Raw genomic sequence first — 15,983 nt, 5'->3', positions numbered from 1 at the left:
ATTCCAAAGTTCTTCGTCTTCCTTCCACATGGACAGCCAGCTGTGCTGGGAGATTTGTGTGTTAGCACCTGAAAGTGTTGGATGGACTTGATTACTGTGTAATAGAATCTAACATGAATGACTTGAAAGTATAAAGGATGAAAACCTATCTGTAATTACTGGGGACCCCCCCCCAGGCCCTTACCAAAGAAAAGCCCACTAGATTGTAGAGATCCTTATGAGCAGGGACTATATCTGTCTTCCTCACTGCTTTATATCCAATATCAAACACAGATCTTTGGGGGAAACTGACCATCTTGGTTTGCCTGGGACTCTGGTTTTAGCACTAAAAAATCCTGCATCTCAGGAAACCCCTATTTCACAGGCAAACTAGGATGACTGGTTATTCCAGGCTTGGCACATAGTAGATGTTTAAAAAAATTTAGTTAAACAAAAGAAATTAAATAAATAAGCAGTAGAAGTGTAGCTGGAATTATAATGCAATACATTGGATAGGAGTCTACCTTCAGCAGATGCTGGTTTGAAGTTGAGTTTGGTGAAACCAGCATACTATTTTGATTGTATATAGGTCCAATCTTGTTTTAAATATCATCTCATTTCTGTCCCTCCTTTTACCTTTTTTTTAATACATCTGGGCCATCAGTCAGCAATAGGCTGCACAGTTTCAAAACTGTCAAAACATGGTGAAAATATGACTAAGATTTCTAAAGTCTTTTCCCATTTGGCAACTTTCTCGCCCCATCTACATGGAAACCAGGTGTTTTAAACTGATCCATAATATACACTTGGGAAGGAAGGAGAATTTCTCCAATCAAAGTAAACAACCCTTTATTGAGTGACTGCTCTGGGCAATGTGCTGGGTGCTGCAGGGCATTCAGAATTAGTGACATAGGATCTTTGCCCTTAGCAGCTCTCAACCTAGCAGGGGTGTGTGTGAATAAACATATATATGTATTTATGACATGAAGCAGGCTTGACACATGCATGCTATTTTAATGATTTCAGTTGTGCCCTATGTGACTGTGAGAGAATGGGAGATCAATTTTGAGATGTCATAGAATGCCTTCCAAAAGGAGGTGGGATTTAGGGTGGGCTTTGAAGAAAGCAACAGGACATCAAATACTGGCTATGCGGTGAGGAGAAAGCAACTTTCCAGGTGGAAGGAGTAGTATGGGTGTGACAAACAGTTGCATTAGGCTACTCATCACCTGAACCTGTAGGGCTTTAACTAAATGGAGGCATAATACTCTCACATACCAAGAAGTCCAAGTCTTTGCAGGAGCTCCAAGGTGGCATCAACGTTCTAGGCTCCTTTCCTCCTTCTGCTCCATCATCCTTAGCTTGTGGCTTTGTTGTCTTCTGCTCCCAAGATGGTTACTCTACTTCCAGCCTCCTGTTTGTGGACCAGGCAGGAGAAAGAAGAAAAGAATGAAGGAACAAAAGGAGAAGAGAGAAAGGAGAGGCATGTGTGAGGGAAAGGCAGGGTCCTTATGAAGAGGGAAAACATTTTCCCCAACTCCCAACCTGACTCTCAGAGTCATGTCTCATAACAAGAAATGGGTTACATGGCGCCCCAGGTATAAAGGAGTTGGGGCAGGGAGCATTTTCGCTGGGCACATTGCTCTTCTGGATAATATGGCAATTCTCTTAGTAAGGAGGCATGACTTTGGGGGTAGATAACCAGCAGTGTCTGTGCCTTTGAGTAGAAAGCTAGGGATGGGGACAGGGCAGGGATTGCTGGGTAGAGAAAGAAAAGTAGAATCTTGTACAAGAGATGGAGTGTGAGTGTATGTGTAGGCAGGACAAGATAGAATGGGATGACTTTGGAGGGTATGGAAAGGAGTAATTTGAAGAAGATAAGATTGGAAAAATATACACCAAATGGAGGAGACATGGGGTTTTTATTTGGCTCTTTAATTTCTCTGCAGAAGGTCCAGCACAGCCTAGATGATCCTGTTTCACATTCTGTGAGGTGGCTTTCATCCTTTACTCGCTGCCTTTGTCTTCCTCAGCCTCATGTTATCAAGCATCTTGGGTAGAGATATAAAAAACACCACTTTCACACTTGTCCCCTCATGTCATATAAAAAGATGATAAGGGAAACATTTAAACCATTTTCTTTCCCTAAATTCACCTGTTATCCATATTTTAATTTTATATTATTATTATTCCTGTATTCTATTGATAAACTCCTTTAATTCCCTTGGGCACCATACTATACCAACTTTTACACCATGAAACAGTTGTGAGTTGTGTACTGCTAAATACTAATTGGAAAAAAATGTATATACAGAAACATTATACTTAGAAATATACACACATATATTTCTGTATATAGATTTCTAATCAGTATTTAGCAGTACTAAAATTGTATCTCTCTCTTGCTCTCTCATACACACACTCATGCACACACACATACACACACACACACACACACATTTCCCATCCATAACTGTCTTTTGAGAGTCAGATTTGTTCTTCAGCTTTGCAATTTCTTTTGTACCTTAATGTAATTTGCTTTGGTCACTCTCTAAGCTACAATTCTGAATAATTTTCCCATTGCTTGGCTCCAGCCCTTTTTTTCTTCCAGGATAATAGTTTCTGAAGATAACTTTAAGCATTAAGAACAGTTGAAGAACCACAAAGAGTTTACTAGTATTAGAGGAAATTATGACATTCTTTATTACTCTAAGTCAGGAGTCAGCAAAACTTTTATTGTAAAAGGCCAGATAGTAAATATTTCCAACTTTGCAGACCATATGGTGTCTGTCACATCTCCTCAGCTCTGCTGCTATAACACAAAAGCAGCCATAGACACTAATTATATGAATGGGCATGGCTGTGTTGGAATAAAACTTTATTTATCAGACCCCTGTTTTAAGTGAACAGCAGAGATTCTCTCCCTTGCTCTCCATCTCTCTCCATCTCTTTCTCTCTCCTTTTTTGTTGTCTTCTTATCACCATCTTTCTTCCATTTTTGTTTTTATTCCTTCTTCATCCCAACATGTTTCTTGCTTTCTTTTCCACATCTTGATTTCCTTCTTGTCACTTGCTACAAGACATATCCCCAAGGGATGCTTGGCAGATCCTCCTTAGCCTCTTGAGATGGCATCAGAGAGGAAACTTTACTCTTCCTTGAGTCCACTTGGTGACACAGAGAGGCTCCTGGGGCTGATTGGATTATATGTCTGGTGACTTCTTAAGCATATGTAACTCTTCTTGGCTAGCTTAAGATATGCTTTAGTTTATTAGCTGCAGAATTCCTTCTGGCTTCCTTGGACCTGAACCTTTGAGATGACTAAAGAGGTCTTTCTCTTACAATGTCAGTGGAAATTGGCATGTATTTGAATGTTCTTTAATCTTTTTGAGTGCCCCTATCTTTTTAGGATAGGCAAGGCTGGCAGGTAACATGGGTGTACAGTCAATGACAACTTCCTTAGGATCTGGAGGAAATCCATGTTACTTTACCTGCTGCAGATTTCCTCATCCAGGCAGGCTTTTTGGCCATCACAGGCTTCCCCCGAAGACAGGATGAGAGGGAATTTGCTTCAGTTGGAGCAGGAAAGATTAAGAGTAGAGGTCAGGAAGAACTTTGGTTCTGTCACAACTGTATATTGAACAAGGCCAAGACCAGGGGATGTTTTGGCGTTCCCTTGGAATTGTTAAAAGAACAGGACAGATTACTTCCTATGCTTACTCTAAACAGAAAATAGTGTGACAAAGGAAGCAGCTTTGTGTTAGAAATTTCCTGTGCTGTATGGGCTGAGGGCTGGGAATCACGATTTGAGGCCCAAATATCTTCTACCAGCTTCCTTTATGCAGACCAACCCTCAGGATGCTGGCTGATCACTGCAACAGGGAGAGCCACCCACCCTTCCAGTTTCTGAGTGACTCTGATAGTTTTCCTGCTTCAGAATTTTCTAACTCCCTCTTATTCTTTCAGTTGTCTCTCAAGTCTGCACAGCTAGCTCCATTTTGAAAACCAGATAGAAACAAACATTTGGAAACTTGATCGTACTGTGGAACAACTGTCTGTCTGTCTGTCTGCCTTCGCTGCCCAAACTTCAGGGACAGATGATTCAGGTCTGCTGCTTCCATTCCCCTCAGGACACATTGGCCCCTGTCCTGTCTGCAGCCAGGTTCTGCCCTCTGCTTTCTCTCTCCAGGCCACTTGTAGCCTGCACTAACCAAATCCTGTCTCCATGCCCCAGTCCTTGCTGCCCCTCACTTCTCTGTGACATCTGACATTTTGGATCTGTCTGCCTGCCGACACCGCTTGTCTCCTATCTCCATGGCCAACATGCTCCTGTGACTTGTCTGTCTCTGTTTCTTTCATGTATTGGCTTTATTTCCACACCTTGCCTGGGAAAGCCAGTTGGCAAGCTATTGTAGAAATTCAAGATTATGGAGTCAAAGCCTGGTTTGGATGGTGTTGGTGGGAAAGGAGGCAATGGATGCCATTTCAAAGGAAAACTTTGGCTTAATGAGAGCATGAAGGCAGGAAGTAGAGAGGGCAGAGGAGCCAGGCAAGTCTCCTAGGGTTCTAGTCTTTGACACTGGGATAATGAAGTCAGTAAAGTCAGGAAGAGGTGCTGGTTCCAAGGCAGATTTGATTTGAGTAGAAAGCAGGACATAGAAGTGGATAATATGTCTAAAGAGGGAAAGTTAATGGAAATGGATAGAAAACCTTTTATCTCATTTGCTGTTGCTGCTTCAGCCAACTTCTGGCTCCTTAATCAATATTTCCAGCTCCCAAGCTGTCCCAGGCTCTGCACTGACTGCTCTAATTGCTGGAAGGACACTACCACCTGGATGCCTATCATCCTTCAGACTCCTCAAGTGGGAGATGTGTTGTTATAGGGAAGCAGCCTGGAAAACTGGCCTAGGAGTCATGAGTTCTGGGGTTGGCTGTGTGACTTGGGGCAGGTCACTTTACTCTCCAGTTTATAGTTTTCTCATCAGTGAACTGAGGGGTAAAACTAAATAACATCTTTTAAAAATGTTTATTTATTTATTTTGAAAGAGAGAGGGAGGGAGAGAGAATGGGGTAGGGACAGAGAGAGAGAGGGGGAGAGAATCCCAAGCAGGCCTGATGTGGGTCTCAATCACACGAACCATGAGATCATGACCTGAGCTGAAATCAAGAGTAGGATGCTTAACTGGCTGAGCCACCCAGGCACCCCTAAAAGTAAGTAATATTTAATCACTTTTCTGTATTTCCCCAGTTTGGTTTCTCATCTAGATCGTTTTTTCTTCTGTTAGTGGTGCTGCCATTTTTTCAGTTGCCTAGTGCCCAGAGGTATCCTGAACTACTGTTTACCACCATTCCCTCTTTCCTGCCCACATCTTCTCCCCTCCACATATACGCTGTCAACACATGCTATAGCTCTGTCCTTCTTATTGACTTCCACAACCTTCTGCTTCAGTCTCACAGCCATACCCTCCTTGAATTGTTTACCACCTGCTCTTAGACTGTTGCTATGGACTCGGGATTGCCCCCTCCATTCTCCTGGGCATGTCTACCTTCCTAAGCATTTCTTCCATCCTGTCCTATTCTGATCCATTCTTCCTTAAATCTTCAAAGAGGAGTGGAGAAAAGGCAGTGTCTGTCAAGACTGAGAGTTTTTTTTTTTCCAAAATACTTGTACCTTAATATCTTTCCTCCTTCCTCCACCCTGACATTCTTGTGCTCCATGTAAGAAAGACTCCCCAGGGGATGATTCTCCCTCTTTCTCCTCATTGTAAAGAATCATGTTATGAAGTTTTAAATATTTAAATATAATGTTAAAATTTTGAGACCATGAAAATCCCATATATTCCTCACATGATAACTGCTATTTCCTTGTAAGTACATGGAGCTTTACCACATTTCCCCCCACATTTTTAAATTAATTAATTAATTTTAAAAGTTTATTTATGTACTTTGAGAGGGAGACAGAGAGAGCAAGCTGGGGAGGGGCAGAGAGAGGGAGAGAGAGAGAATCCCAAGCAGGCTCCACACTGCCAGCATGGAGCCTGATGTGGGGCTTGAACCCATGAACCGTGAGACCATGACCTGATTTGAAGTTGGATGCTTAACCAACTGAGCCACCCAGGTGCCCCTATCACATTCTTTTTAACAAAAATTATTTTAAAAAATAGCTTTATTGAGGCATGATTGATATTTGATAAATTGAATGTATTTAAACTGCACAATTTGATCAGTTTTGACATAAGCATACACCTACACAACAATTGACACAATCAAGAACATACCCTTCACCTCCAAAAGTTTCAGTGTTCCTCTTCATTGTCCCAACTTCCTGCTCCTCCCCTCCCAGTCTCTGCCCTGCTGGTCATCTCTAGACAACCACTGATCTGCTTTCTGCCAGCATAGATCACTTCGCATTTCCTAGAACTTTATATAAATGGAATAATTTAGTATGTGCTTTTTTTTTGGTCTGACTTCTTTCACTCAGCATAATTAGTTTGAATTTCATCCACATATTATTGGTATAGCAATAATTCATTTCTTTTTATTACCGAGTAGTAGTCCATCGTGTGTATATATGGTAATTCGTTTATCCTATCACTTGTTAATGGATTTTTGGATTGCTTCCAGATTTTGGCTATTATAAATAAAGCAGTTATGAGCATTTGTGTACAAGTCTTTGCATGATATATGCTTTTATTTCTCTTGGGTAAATACCAAGAATGATTGAGTCATACGGCAGGTGCATGTTTAACTATTTAATAAACTGTCAAACTGTTTTCTGAAGTGGTTGCACCCTTTTACATTCCACCAGAAGTGCAGGAGAGCTCCAGTTGTTTCACATTTTCACCAACCCTGGAGATGAGCAAGTCTTTTAAATTTGAGACATTTTAATAGATTGTGGTATCTCACTGTGGTTTGGAAATTTGTATATCCCTAATGACGAATGATGTTGAATATTTTCTCAAGTGTTTATTTGCCATCCATATATCTGCGAATATGGGTTTCTATTCAAATCTTTTGCCCAATTTTTAAAAATTGGGTTGTTTTCTTATTTAAAAAATTTGAGGGTTCTTTATGTATTCCAGAGATAGTCCTTCATCAGATATGTGATTTTCAAATATTTTCTCTGATGGCTTGTCTTTTCCTTATCTTAATATCTTTTAAAGAGTAGACTTCTTAATTTTGTTGAAATTTCATAATTACAAGTTTATAATTTTTTCTTTTAGAGATTATGCCTTAGGTGTCATATCTGAGAAATCTTTGCCTACTCTAAGGTCACAAAGATTTTCTTCAATGTCTTCAAGAAATTTTATAGTGTTAGACTTTACATTTAGGTCTATGATCCATTTTGAGTTAATTTGTGTGAGATATTGATCTAAGTTTATTTTCTTTTTGCATATGGATATTATGTAGGCAGAATAATGCCTTTCCCCAAAGATGTCTATGTCCTGGCCCCCAGAACCTGTGGATATGTTATGTTACATTGCAAATGGGAATTAAGGTTTCAGATGCAATTAAGATTGGTAATCAGATGACCTTAAAATAGGGAGATTATCTTAGATTTATCTGGGCGGGCCCTATGTAATCACAAGGGTCTTTAAGACGGGGAGAGGGGGACTGAAAGAGAACCAGAGAAATGGCAGTGTAGAATGGAATTGGCCTATATTGTTGGTTTTGAAGATGGAAGAAGGGAGACATAAGCCAAAAAAAAAAAAAAAAAAAAGAAAAAAAAAAAAAGCCTTCTAGAAGATGGGAAAAGCAAGGAAACAGTTCTCCCCTAGAACCTCTAGAAAGAATAGGAATCCCTTTTAATACCTCAATTTTAGCCCAGTGAGACCTGTTATGGACCTTTGACTTCCACAACTATAAGATAATAAAATGTGTGTTGTTTTAAGCCACTAAGTTTGTGGTAATTTGCTATTTGAGTCATAGAAACTAATACAGGTTTTCAGTTTTTCAGGCACCATTGTAAAGACTATCCTTATTATACCAAATTTCCTTTGATCTTTGTTGAAAATCACTTGAACATAAATGTGTGGGTTTGTTTCTGGACTCCATTCTATTCCATTCATCTATTTTTCTATCTTAATGCCAAAATCACATTGTCTTGATAACTCTAACCTTATAGTGAGTCTTGAAGTTGGATAGGGTAAGTCCTCCTACTTTATTCTTTCTCAGATTTTTGACTTTTCTAGTTTATTTGGATTGAACCAGCTTGTCAATATCTACAGAAAAAATAAAAACAAAAAATGAAAAAACCCTACAAAACAATCCTCTGGGATCTTAGTTGGTATTGCATTGAATCCACAGATCAATTTGGAGAAAATTGATGTCTTAAGCATTTTGAGTCTTCTGACCCATGACACAGTATCTTTTCATTTATTTAAGTCTTCTTTAATTTCTTTCAGCAGTGTATTGTAGTTTGCAATGTGTGGGTCTTGCATATCTTTAATCAGAGTTAGCCTTCATCTTTATATTTTTCCAAGCAAATGTAAATAGTGATTTTTAAAATTTCAATTTCTAAACCTTCATTGCTAGTGTAGAGAAATACAATGTATTTTTATGTTGGTCTTACATCCTAAAATCTTGCTAAACACATTATTAGTTCTAGAGGCATTTGGATAGATTTCATGGAATTTTCTAAATAACCAATCATCTTGTCTGTGAATAAAGTTCTACCCCCTACTCTCTAATTTGGATGCCTTTAACTTCCTTTTCTTGCCTTATCATACTTGTTAGAACATCCAATACTCCAAAAATAAATAAACGTTGAAAAAAAAATTAAAAAAAAAAAAAAAAAAGGGGCGCCTGGGTGGCGCAGTCGGTTAAGCGTCCGACTTCAGCCAGGTCACGATCTCGCGGTCCGCGAGTTCAAGCCCCGCGTCGGGCTCTGGGCTGATGGCTCAGAGCCTGGAGCCTGTTTCCGATTCTGTGTCTCCCTCTCTCTCTGACCCTCCCCCGTTCATGCTCTGTCTCTCTCTGTCCCAAAAATAAATAAACGTTGAAAAAAAAATTAAAAAAAAAAAGAACATCCAATACAATGTTGAATAGGAGTCAGAGTGGACATACTTGCTTTGTTCTGATCTTAGGGGAAAAGCAGTCTTCTACCATTAATTTTAGTATTAGCCATAAGTTTTTTAAAAATGTTTTTATTTATTTTTGGGGGGTAGGGGCAGGGACAGAGAGGGCAGAGGCTCTGCACTGACAGTAGATGAGCCTGACGTGGGGCTTGAATTCACAAACCATGAGATCAGAATCTGAGCCAAAGTCAGATGCTCAACTGACTAAGCCAACCAGGTGCCCTGGCTTTTTTTTTTTTTTAATAGATGCTCTTTATTAAGTTGAGGAAGTTCCTTCTATTCCTAGTTTGCTGAGAGTCTTGATCAAAAACGAATATTGTATTTTGTCAAATGCTTTTCCTACATCTATTGAGATGATTGTATGGTTTTTCTTTTTTGATATGGTATATGAATTTTCTAGGGCTGCTGTAACAAAGTATCACAACTGGTTGGCTTAGAAGAACAAAAATTTATTTTGTCAGAGCTCTGGAGGCTAGGGGTCCAAAATCAAGGTGTCAGCAGGACTGTACTCCCTCTGAAACTGGGTGGAATCCTTCCTTGCTTCTTCCTAGCTTCTGGTGGTGACCATTAATTTTTGGCGTTCCTTGGCTTGTAGCTGCACCATTCCAGTCTCTGCCTCTATTGTCACATGGTGTTTTCCCTGTATGTCTCTTCTTCACAACACGTTTTTCTATCATAAGAACACCAGTCATATTGGACTAGGACCTACCATAATGACCCCATCCATAAGTCATTACATCTGTAAAGACCTTATTTCCAAAGTAGGTTATATTCACAGGTACTGGGGATTAAGATTTTAACTCATCTTTTGGGGGGACACAATTCAACCCATGACATATGGTAAATTACATTGGTAAATTTTCAAATGTCAGACCAACCTTTCATCCTTGCAAAAATGCACTTTATTATAATGTATTACCCTTTTTATATATTAGTGGATTTGATTTGCTAAAGTTTCATTAAGAATTTTGCATCTATGTTCACAAAGGAGAGTGGACAACAGTTTTGTTTTTGTTTTTTCTTTTCTCCTCTTCATTGGTCTTTGTTTAGTTTTAGCATAAGAGTAATGTTGGCATTGGGGTGCCTGGGTGGCTGAGTGTGTTAAGTGGCTCAGGTCAGGATCTCGTGGTTCATGAGTTTGAGCCCTGCATTGGGCTCTGTGCTGTTAGCTCAGAACCTGGAGCCTGCTTCAGATTCTGTGTCTCTCTCTCTCTCTGCACCTCCCCCACTCATGTTCTGTCTCTCAAAAATGAATAGACATTAAAAAAATTAAAAAAAAAGAGTAATGTTGGCTTCATGCAAATAGCTGGGAGTTATTTCCTCTTCTTCCCTTTTCTGGAAATGTGTGTGTGGATTGGTATTACTTTTCCTTTAAATGTTTCATAGAATTCACCAGTAAAGCCACATGGGTCTTGAATTTTCTTTATGGAAAATTTTAAGCTACAAATTTAATTTCTTTAATAGATATATGGCTATTTAAGTTATCTGTTTCTTCTTGAGTAAGCTTTAGTAGTTTGTGCCTTTCAAGAAATGTGTCCATTTTATGTAAGTTGTTGAATTTATTGGCATAAATAGCTCATAATATTTCCTTTTGTTGTTTTTACATCTCCATTATTTGTAGTGATGTCACCTCTCTCATTCCTGCTAATAGTAATTTGATTCTTCTCTCTTGTTTCCTTATTTCAGTTTGGCTAGAGATTTATCAATTTTATTGATCTTTTCAAAGAACGCAGTTTTGGTTTCATTGATTTTTCTCTTTTTTTCAGTTATCTATTTCATTGATTTCTGCCTTTTTAAAATGCTGTTCTTGGGGCGCCTGGGTGGCTCAGTTGGTTGAGCATCTGATTTCGGCTCAGGTCATGATCTCGCGGTCTGTGAGTTCACGCCCCGCGTTGGGCTCTGTGCTGACAACTCAGAGCCTGGAGCCTGCTTCGGATTCTGTGTGTCCCTCTCTCTGCCCCTCCCCCACTCATGTTCTCTGTCAAAAATAAACATTTAAAAAAAATAATAAAATGCTGTTCTTATGCTTTGGGTTTCATTTACTCTTAAGGTAGAACAGGAGATCCCTGGTGTGAGATATTTCATTTCAAAATAGGTATTTTAGTACTCTAAATTCCCCTCTAAATACTGCTTTAACTGTATCCCACAGATTCTTATATGACATATTCATTTTAATTCACTTTAAAATTCTTTCTAATATTCCTTTCAAGTTCTTAGTTGAGCATGGATTATTCAGAAATATGTTATTAAGTTTCCAAATATTTGGGGGATTTCCCATATATTTGTCATTGATTTGTTTTTATTTTTCTTTTGAAATATGACTTTTTATTTTAAAAATTTATTTATTTAAATTCAAGTTAGTTAGTACACAATATAGTATTGATTTCAGGAGTACAGCCCAATGATTTACCACTTACATACAACACCCAGTGCTCATCCCAGCAAGTGCCCTCCTTAATAATGCCATCACTCATTCAGTCTAACCCTCTACTCACCTCCCCTCAAGCAACCCTGTTTGTTCTCTGTCTTTAAGAGTCTCTTATGGGTTGCCTCCCTCTGTTATCTTACTTTTCCTTCCCTTCCTCTATCTGTTATGTTTCTCAAATTTCACATTTGAGTGAAATCACATGATATTTATCTTTCTCTGACTGACTTATTTCACTTAGCATAATATACTCTGGTTCCATGCACATTCTTGCAAATGGCAAGATTTCATTTTTGCTGACTGGTATTCCACTGTATATATATGCCACATTTTCTTTGTCCATTCATCAGTCAACATCATTGATTTCTAATTTAACTCTATTGTGCTCAGAAAACATACTTTATATGATTAAAAAAAACCCCAAACAGGGGCGCCTGGGTGGCTCAGTCAGTTAAGCCTCCGACTTCAGCTCAGGTCATGATCTCAGTCTGTGAGTTTGAGCCCCGCATCGGGCTCTGTGCTGACAGCTCAGAGCCTGGAGCCTGCTTCAGATTCTGTGTCTCCCTCTCTCTCTGCCCCTCCCCTGCTCATGCCCTGTCTCTCTCTGTCTCAAAAATAAATAAAAACATTAAAAAAAAAAAAAAGGGGCGCCTGGGTGGCTCAGTCGGTTAAGCGTCCGACTTCGGCTCAGGTCACGATCTCGCGGTCCGCGAGTTCGAGCCCCGCGTCGGGCTCTGGGCTGATGGCTCAGAGCCTGGAGCCTGCTTCCGATTCTGTGTCTCCCTCTCTCTCTGACCCTCCCCCGTTCATGCTCTGTCTCTCTCTGTCTCAAAAATAAATAAACGTTAAAAAAAAAAAAACCAAAAAAAACCCCCAAACAACTGAGGTATAATTTACCTACTAGTCTGCATGGGGTTAATCCTTTTAAATTTGTTAGAGACTTGTTTTATGGCTTAGCACATGATTTATCTTGTTACATGTTACCTGTGCACTTGAAAAAAATGTGTACCTGCTGTTGTTGAGTGGAGTATTCTATAAACATCAGTTGGGTTAAATTGCAGTGTTCATATTCTTACTGATGATCTGTCTCCTTATTCTATCAATTATTGAGACAGATATTAAAATGTCTGACCATAATTATCAATTTGTCTGCTTCTCCTTATAGTCCTATCGGTTTTGCTTCATATATTTTGAAACTCCCTTATTAAATGCAAAAACTCTTTGAATTGTTACATGTATCTGATGAATTGAAATGTCCCTCTTGATCTCTGGTAATATTCTTTGCTCTGAAATCTTCTTTGTCTGATAATGATATAGCTACATACATTTAAGATTTTAATACAAATTGCCAAATTTCCTCTCAAAAACTGGTGTTGTATAAGGTTTTCCCCCATTCTGGTTCACATTTATTGAGACTTTGATATGAAACTTCTTCTAAACATGTAATGTTTCTTCTGAATTTGGGATCAGCTAATACTCTTGCCAGACTTCTGGTTCTCTATCTGCACAAGTAGCTGTTAACAGCTCTGCCATCATGTGTGTGGGGGAGTACAGGGAAGGGTTTAGGCATGGGGTTAAGCGGAGGCAAAAGTTAGAAAAGACAAATGAGAAGTACTTTCATTGTCAGAAAAGGTGGTAGGTAGGGGGGCATCTGGATGCTTTAAGGCAATTTAAGGTATCAGATGAATTAGATCTCATGGCAGTGAACTTGTGATCTCAGCGTCACTATTAATAATTTTTAAGAAATGGAGCCTGATAGATGTACCCAAGACTGGAGACAGACAACAGTACTTATATTTTTAGTGGGTGAAAAAAAAATGTGTGACATTCAGTAAAGAAAGTGATGAGTACTGGGAGCTAGAAAGGGTTCACTAAAATCTTATTTAATTCATTCTATTTGCTGTTAGAGTTACCCAGTTAATAGATCTGGAAAGGTCCCAGGTGCTTTGAACCGGAGAGAGGTGGAACCAAAGACGTTGTTAGAGATAAATACATCCAGGAGTGGGCCATCAAATTTAGACGAGGACCTGGTTTTCCTATTCCGTGTGTTTTAACACATTAGGTCAGGCCACAGCCCCTCCATCTGCCTGGATGAGGCAGCAGCAACACCTCCCAACACACCACATTAAGTACTTAGGTCTAAAGAGCCTCTGTTTTGTAGTCTCTGCAGTCACTAGAACTATAAACAGAATACTGGCTAATTATTGTTTAATTATTGCTTAAAAAACCAATTGGCACAATACAATCACTGCATTAATTACCCCATACAGCATCTGCTTTCTTTTTTGCCGTCATCCCCATTCCTCCCCAGCCCCTCTCCCCACTTTAATTGAAATTCAGCTTGCCGTAACACCTCCTTTCTCCAGGCCAACTGGATCTCTCCATTCACACGAGGGAGAGGAACAAAACAGAGAAGGCCCCCGGGGATTAGGGAGTTTTGACAGCTGTCCAAGAGGAGCTCAGAGATACGGGCCAAGTACAGAGGCAGGACAGAGACAAATGAGAGACAGAAGAGAGTGACAGAGGGAGGGAGAGATGGGCAGGGAGACATCGCAAGAGGAATGAGTGGGACAAAGAGTCACAGAGACAGGCAGAGATGTTTAAAGGGGCGCTGAAAAGGGGAAAAGGGAAACGAAAGGCTAAAAACGAGAGGAACTAAGGCGAGACGGAGAGGAAAATGCGAGAGGCTCAGGAGGGGAGGGAGACAGGAGAGAGCTTTGTCAGGAAGGAGAGGGAAAAGTCCGGTCTCTGAGGACAGGTCAGTGCAGCTTGGGTACCGGTCTGAAGAGGAGGCGGGCAGGCAGCGTGGGGTTCCCCTCGCATACCTGGGCGCGGGGTGGGGCGGAGGACCGCCGCGGGGCCGGGAGCATCGCAGCGCGAGCCGAGAGCTGAGCGCGCGGGACCGCGGCGGCAGGGCCCCTGGGCGAGCCCGGCGGCCCCGCACTAGCCCGGCGGCCCCGCCCCCTCCTCAGCCGCCTCCTGCGCCGGGGCTTTTCCTGCGGGGCTCAGGAAGCCGGCCTAGTGCCGCCACGAACAATAGCTCGCTGCTCGGGCTCGGCTCCGGGAGAGGCCGGCGCACGGCCGCGGGGGAGGGAGGCGTCCGCGCCGCCGGGGGCCCGCGGTGAGCGGCCGGCCCGGGCCGGAGCTTCAGTTCAGCTCCGCGCCGTCCGGGTCATTGTTGGCCGGGACTGAGGGAGCGGGAGCCGGGGGAGGAGCTGGAGAGGCGGCGGCGGCGGCGGCGGCGGCGGGAGCCAGAGGGGGAGCCAGAGAGCGAGCGAGCGAGCGCGGGAGGGAGGAGGTAGAGAGACAGGGAGGGTGGGAGGGAGGAGGAAAAATAAAGAGGGGAGCCGAGCAGGGCTGAACAATAGAGACAGGCGGACGGGCGAGGAGAAGAGCCAGCTGCCGCTGCTGGGGAAGAGCGGGCGCCCAGGCAGCGCGGACCCCGGCCCCGGCCCGGTCCGGCTCCGGCCAGACAGCAGGGCGGCCAGCGCCCGCGGGGAAGGGGTACCATGGGGGAGCCGGCGGCAGGCGCCCCCAGCCCGCCGCGCGCCTCCGCCTGAGGGAGGCTGGGCGTCCTCTGCCCCAGCCCCGCCGTCCCAGCCGCCCGAGCCGCCCGCCCTCGAAGCCGCGAGTCCTCCTGGTCTGCGGCCGCGGCCGCTGCGCCCCGCGCCCTCCGCCCAGCGGGCGCCCCGCAGTCCTCGGCCCCGGGCTCGGCCGGCCCCGGCTGCCCGCGGACGCCTCCCCCAGTCATGAACCCCCCGGAGGGGGCAGCGGAGGAAGGAGGAGCAGCCGACTCGGACGTAGATGCCTTTTTCCGGACAGGTAAGCTGGGCAGGGCGCGGGGGGCCCGGGGGAGGGCTGCTGCTCGGGACGCGGCGTCTCGGACAAGTTTGGGGAAGGAGGGCTGTTGCTGGGGTGTGCGTGTCGGGGGGCAGTCCTCGGTGTCGTCGGACTGGAGTTGCCGAGATTCTTGTTATGGCAATGCTGCTTGCGTTTTGGGGAGGGGTGGGGGCTGGGAGCCCGGCACCCCTCGGCGTTCACCCCACTTGCGAGAGTCGGTGTTGGGGAGGCGGGAGGCGGTCCCCTCGGCCGCCTTCTCCTGGAGAGCGGGGATGGGGCGATGTTGGATCACTTTGCAGCGCGCGGCTCAGCTACCGGCGTCCCCGGCCCCTCCCTCGTCTCCCCCCTCCCCCAGCGCCTGTCAGCCAGCCTCCGGCCGCCCTGGGCTGGCACCCCATCTGGGGCCAGGGGCCCGGGGTCCTGACGTGTGGAGAGGGGCAAGAGGGGACCGGGAGTCGCGCACGCTGCAGACTGACAGTCAGGAGCCGGGCGGACCAAGGACGGTCATGCCTGGTGCGTGTGGGGAGTCGGCGTCTCGGACTTAAGAGGCAGACCGGGCTGGGAGGGAGGTGGGCGCCTTGGACCTCCTCCGTGTCCTCCTCTTCTCCAGTTCTGGGAACGGATGAGCTTTTCTTAGGAATCACTCATTCCTGGAAGTGTGAGT

General features: G+C 43.4%; 1 protein-coding gene across 3 annotated transcripts in view; it reads left to right on the top strand.

Moving 5' to 3' along the window:
• The first annotated feature begins 15,228 nt into the window (after window positions 1–15,228).
• The window catches only part of KALRN (kalirin RhoGEF kinase), a 670,515-nt gene continuing 669,760 nt past the window's right edge, over window positions 15,229–15,983 (top strand). For all 3 annotated transcript variants that reach the window (XM_047099540.1, XM_047099545.1, XM_047099543.1), the window contains exon 1: window positions 15,229–15,301. In XM_047099540.1, coding sequence (XP_046955496.1) covers window positions 15,229–15,301 — 73 coding nt within the window. The remainder of the gene's footprint in view (window positions 15,302–15,983) is intronic.

This window comes from Lynx rufus, unplaced genomic scaffold (assembly GCF_022079265.1).
Source record: "Lynx rufus isolate CCGP_SWC_20201006 ecotype Redwood Valley unplaced genomic scaffold, mLynRuf1.p SCAF_5, whole genome shotgun sequence".
Lineage (NCBI taxonomy): Eukaryota > Metazoa > Chordata > Mammalia > Carnivora > Felidae > Lynx > Lynx rufus.
The sequence above is the reverse complement of the archived record's forward strand: the minus strand, read 5'-3'. Positions and strand labels throughout refer to the sequence as shown.